The 5,607-nt window shown below is 57.7% G+C and overlaps 1 protein-coding gene across 5 annotated transcripts in view; it reads left to right on the forward strand.

The window, feature by feature from the left end:
• Sox13 (SRY-box transcription factor 13) overlaps nucleotides 1–5,227 on the forward strand; it is a 45,659-nt gene extending 40,432 nt beyond the window's left edge. For all 5 annotated transcript variants that reach the window (XM_050147638.1, XM_050147640.1, XM_050147641.1 and 2 more), the window contains 7 exons: nucleotides 296–378; nucleotides 553–715; nucleotides 1,095–1,204; nucleotides 1,302–1,398; nucleotides 1,738–1,881; nucleotides 2,728–2,944; nucleotides 3,537–5,227. In XM_050147638.1, coding sequence (XP_050003595.1) covers nucleotides 296–378; nucleotides 553–715; nucleotides 1,095–1,204; nucleotides 1,302–1,398; nucleotides 1,738–1,881; nucleotides 2,728–2,944; nucleotides 3,537–3,813 — 1,091 coding nt within the window. In that variant the 3' untranslated portion in view covers nucleotides 3,814–5,227. The remainder of the gene's footprint in view (nucleotides 1–295; nucleotides 379–552; nucleotides 716–1,094; nucleotides 1,205–1,301; nucleotides 1,399–1,737; nucleotides 1,882–2,727; nucleotides 2,945–3,536) is intronic.
• The last annotated feature ends 380 nt before the right edge of the window (nucleotides 5,228–5,607 follow it).

The following is a 5,607-nucleotide window of genomic DNA, read 5'->3' on the forward strand; positions in this document are numbered from 1 at the left end:
GGGCCGCTTTGTCCCCCGTTCCCCCCCCCCCACACACACCCAGCAAGTACAAGACCGGAGTGTGCCCTCCCATGCATGGACCGTGGGAAACTGGGCAGACATGGCCATCAGCCTGCAGGGCCCATGGAGGAAGAGGGGGTGATGGACAGTCCCCTGCGGTGCTTGGACCTGATGAGGACAGAACGAGTGGGGCCCGCTCTAGGCTCAGCCCACCATGTAGCCCTGGGACCTGTCACGCTGGTACCTGCTGTTCAGGTCTCATCTGGGACTTTGCCCCTTGCTTTTCTTTCCACAGTGGAGTACCCGCTGCAGCTGCTGCACAGCCCTCCTGCCCCTGTGGTGAAGAGATCTGGGGTGACCACCCACCACCCCCTGCAGGTACTCCCCTGCCCACTGCGTGGGGTGCCCTCCGCCTCTGCTCTCATTCTTTCCCCCTTGGCTGCTCTGGGCAGGTGCTTTAGTCTCACTTTCTCCCCAGCCCTGTCTGTCCCACGACGCGGGGGAAGGGGTGTCCTTTGGTGTCTCTCACTTTCTGACTTTCTGGGTCCCCAGGAGCCCCCCCAGCCATTGAACCTCACAGCCAAGCCCAAGGCACCTGAGCTGCCCAACACCTCCAGCTCCCCCAGCCTCAAGATGAACAGCTGCGGGCCGCACCCCTCTAGCCACGGGGCTCCCACAAGGGACCTGCAGTCCAGCCCCCCCAGCCTGCCTCTGGGTAAGCTTTCCTATCTGCCCTCACCCAGGAGGACAGTTGAGTCAGATGCCACTGTGGGCACGTCCCTTCCCTTTCTCGGGTCCAGTGTGGGGTTTTAAAGATTCCCAGGCTCTCTATCACTGAACTAGACTCCAGCCTCTGCATTCTTAAAGTCTAGGCTGGCTCAGAGGAGGCCTCCCTCCATGGCCCATTTGTCCTCCAGTATCGGATTAGACAGCCCAGGGTCTTCATTCCCAGCCTCTTAGGTGAGTGGGGGATGGGCAGAGAGCGTGCTACCACAAAGATGCCACTACAAGGACCCCCTAGGAATGACGTGGCAGGGAGTGTAAGAAGTGTGGGTTGCCCCTGTCCTCCACTTTGCTCCCTCCTCAATCAACAGGCTTCCTTGGTGAAGGGGATGCTGTCACCAAAGCCATCCAGGATGCTCGCCAACTGCTGCACAGCCACGGTGGGACCTTGGAAAACTCCCCCAACCCCTCATTCCGCAAGGTATGGGCCACACGTCCTCTCCCCAGAGGGCAGGAGCATGCAATAGAAGATGAGGCCAGGGTGACACGGGACGTACTGATGTCTCTGTCACCTGCAGGACCTCATCAGCCTGGACTCATCCCCAGCCAAGGAAAGGCCAGAGGAGAGCTGTGTGCACCCGCTGGAGGAAGCCATGCTGAGCTGCGACATGGACGGTGAGGGCTCTGATCCTGGGCACCGCTTCATTCCACTTAGGGCCCTCCCTGTCTGCCTCTAGTCACTTCTCTCCTCCTTTCCTGGGTCTTCCTGGGATTAAGCCCTCAGGTCCTGACCTGCATCTCCATTGTGCCCAGGTGTCTATCCTTAGGTCCGCTCTGTGGGGCCCTGCAGTTCTGGACCACTGCGGTGCCAGTTCTCTGGCCTCTGCTCATTGCTGTTCTCTGCTTCCCACCTGAACTGAGCTGACCTCTGTGTGAGCCTCCTCAGTGCCTCCTGGTGGCCATGCAAGGGATGTCTGCCAGCCCAGTTGCTGACTCTGTCTGCCCATCCTCCAGGCGCCCGCCATTTCTCTGAGTCCCGGAACAGCAGTCATATCAAGAGACCCATGAATGCCTTCATGGTGTGGGCCAAGGATGAGCGGAGGAAAATTCTGCAGGCCTTCCCAGACATGCACAACTCCAGCATCAGCAAAATTCTTGGTAAGGGCCGGGGATAGTTCAATAGGACTGGGTCCCAGGAGCCAGCTAGGTCCACTTAGGGCTTGCTTGGTGATATTCCATGTCTTGTTAACCCCTGGTAGAATCTTAGAGGGTGTAGGAGTTGAGTTGTAATGGGCGTCTGGATCCTAGGACCTTGTACCAGTGCAAGGCTGTTCTGGTTGCTCCTTCCCTTGGGACTTAGTGCTTTCCTTACCTCCCCCATACTCCCAATGCCTCCTAGCCTGTGCTGTGGCAGTAAACGGGAGATTGGTGTCCTGGATCGTCAGTATCAAGACTTTAAATGCCACACAGTGTCTGAGACTGAGGAGGGGGCAGGGCAGACAAGGCTGAGGGGGGAGAGGGATGTTTTCATGGCTGAACCCTCCAGTAACAATGCAGGATTACTATCTGGAGCACCGGGGTTTTGTTTTTAGCTTTGTTGTGCTGGGGGTGCAGCCTAGGAGCTGGCGCATGCACAGCAGGTGCTCTGGCGCATGCTCAGCAGGTGCTCTACCACACACCTACCACACACCAGTGGCACCTCAGACTGACACTGGATACCTGGTGTCCTGGAGTGACTTCTCTCCTGTGAATGCCCTTGGGAAGACACCTCTCAGGGGTGGGAGTTGTTCAGCGTGAGGGTGGTGCCAACTACCCGCCATTACCAGGCTCACCCATTCCCCTGCCCAGCATCCGGGGAGCATCCGCACTGGGCCAGGCCCTCAATGAGGGCTTTCACCTGTATTTGTCGACCCACTTGGGGATCAGGGTCCAGTCAGGGTTTCTAGGGTCTGGGGTGATTCCGAGAGTCTGGCCCTGAGTTCTTCTTGCCTGGGTTTGGGTCAGGCTCTCGCTGGAAGTCCATGACAAACCAAGAGAAACAGCCGTACTACGAGGAGCAGGCCCGCCTGAGCCGGCAGCACCTGGAGAAATACCCTGACTACAAGTACAAGCCGAGGCCTAAGCGCACCTGCGTCGTGGAGGGACGGCGGCTGCGCGTGGGCGAGTACAAGGCCCTGATGAGAACACGGCGCCAGGGTGCTCGCCAGAGCTACGCCATCCCGTGAGCAGGCCTCCCCTCGTGGCCAGGAGCAGCCTGTGGCTGCTGGGAGAGGCTGGGTTCATGTGTGGCTGGCCTTTGTGTGAGGGCAGGCAGGGTTTGTGTGGCTGCTCCCTGGGCATCCGTGTGCAGATCAGTTTGTCATCCGCCTATGTGTGATCCCCGGTGGATAATGACTGTATGTAAGACTCTGGTGACTGGGGGTTGGGTCCGACCCAAGAATGACTGTGGGGCGCCTGCCACCCGACAAACGCAGGGCAAACTGAGACACACTGCAGGGATTCAGCCCATAGGAAGGTTCCTTAACTATAACCCTGGCGAGCACAAGCGTGGAGTCCTGTAGTCAGTGACAGTAAAATGAAGTAATATTCATGTGCCACCTTCCGAGAATACACCCATGGCTCTAGATCTTCCATCTATAGCAGACAGTTAATTTGGCCGGCAGGATACACACACAGCGCCCAGGATGTGACAGTTCCTCAGCCAGGACAGGGGTTGGAATGCATGCCTGTGATGCCCGGAGGACAGCCAGAACAGGGAGGGCTGGGCGGGCACGTGGGTACATCTGTAACTGCCCCTTTTCTCCGCCTCTCAGCCCGCAGGCTGGCCAGGCACAGGTGAGCTCCTCAGATGTCCTGTTCCCTCGGGCAGCAGGCATGCCCCTGGCACAACCATTGGTGGAGCACTATGTCCCCCAGGGCCTGGACCCCAACATGCCCGTCATCGTCAATACCTGCAGCCTCCGGGAGGAAGGGGAGGGCACAGATGACAGGCACTCAGTGGCTGATGGAGAGATGTACCGGTACAGCGAGGACGAGGACTCAGAGGGCGAAGAGAAGAGTGATGGGGAACTGGTGGTCCTTACAGACTGATCCCCGGCCAGCTGGGCCTGGCCTGTCGCCCCTGGGGAAGACCTTGTTCCCAGCCAGCCAGCCTGAACTATGTTGGTACTTGGACTTGGGTGTGCCCAGGTGATGGGCAAAGCTGTGCACTTGTAGATACATTCCCAAGGTGAGGGGAGGGCTCTCCTCTTCACCACACCTTCGGGCACATCTGAGGAGTTAATGGCCTGGCTGGGCGGGATTCATGTGACCATGATGAGGAGCCGAGCTGGCTGAGGTCTTTGGCCCTCGGGGCTAATGGCCCGGGAACACTGGATGTACCCCATCTTGTAGGTCTGTCTACCTACCTGAGGGATGGCGGGTACACACCTGTCCCCCAAACGTGCTTTGTTTCCATCTTGTCCTGGCCACCGCAGCCATGGTGGGACAACATGTCTGCCCCAGAAGGTCCCACCCAGGTCGCTCCTCTGTCACCTGGATCACTTTGTCCTTTGTGCAGAAGGGTCTGCCTATCCTGTCTTTGTCTTCCAAGTCCATGTGCCTCTGGCTGTTGCGCGTGCGTGCGTGCGTGCGTGCGTGCGGTGCGGTGCGTGCTTGCGCGCGCATGCGTGCTCACGTTGTCATCTCGCTTCTCCCGGCAGAAGGTGTTTGCTAAGTGGCTGCTGTGAGCCAGGCATGTTGATGAGCTCTGTGACGTGTCTCTTGATGCTTCTCTGGGGGCCTCTTCTGTGCTTCTTTGTCCCCAAATTGCTACCTCTTCGTCAGTCTGGTGTCTCAGGTTCTGTGTGTTCTCTCCCAGTGTGCACTTCTCTGTTTCTCCGTCTGTCTGTGCTCCCACCCCACCCACTGAACTCTCTGACTTTCCGTAGGGCCCAGCCTGCCCCTGGGACTGGCCGTTTACTGACCCCGTGCCGACCCCTTTTCTCCCTCCCGACTTTGCCAGTCAGTTCCCACGGAGTCATTTTTAGCTCCTAGTACTGTGAGAGTGTGCCTCCGCCTTCAGGGGGCTTTGTCCTGAGTCCCAGGCATGGGGGCCAGAGGACTGATGGCTTCTCTTTTTGTCAGTGACAGCCCTGCAGAGGGGACCCCATGGCAGCTGGTCTCCATCCCTTCTTCATGAGTGTGGGGTGGGTTCCTTCCTCCCCCACTCCGTCCTGGGGATTGGGCTTCACTCCTGATGAACATCCTGGTTCTTTCCCAAGAAAATCAAAGACCATTAGCACCTAGCTCCAAAGATCTGGAACAGTCCCCAAGCCAGGGGAGGTGACCCCAAACCCCACATGGCCAGGTGCCCCCCCCCATGACCCTATTTCTCTCCAGACTGTTTCTTTTTATGACTGTAAACATAGATAGTGCTTTATTTTGTTACTAAGAAGATAATGATGAATAACTTAACCAGCACATTTGTTTTCTGAAGGCATAATAAAGACCGACCATTTCAGAATTCGGACCCTTGCTCTGTAAAGAGGCTGTCCTCAATCCAGTCCCAAGTCTCAAGCCAGCCAGGCACTTCTGCCCCCTGGTGGCAGCATATGGGAGCATCAGGCAAAGTGTCTGGGAGAAATGGCTTTGTCAAGAGGGAGACCACAGACAGTCCCGGAAGCTGAGGGAGGAGGTACTGCAGCAGCCTGGAGGAACAGCGGCTCACTGTCCCACCTGAAAGCAGGAGCCTGGAACTTCTCCATGATTCCTACCCCTCTCTGGGAGAGGGAGCCCCTTAAATCCAGTGAAAACGGTGGGCTCATCCCAGAAGAGCCATCACACACAGACACTGGGTCTCCAGTGGTCTTCAAGTCTCTGTGAGGTTGCACTTTGAATCGGGAT

Source organism: Alexandromys fortis, unplaced genomic scaffold (assembly GCF_014885135.2).
Source record: "Alexandromys fortis isolate MF-2015 unplaced genomic scaffold, M_Fortis_MF-2015_v1.1 scaffold_58, whole genome shotgun sequence".
Lineage (NCBI taxonomy): Eukaryota > Metazoa > Chordata > Mammalia > Rodentia > Cricetidae > Alexandromys > Alexandromys fortis.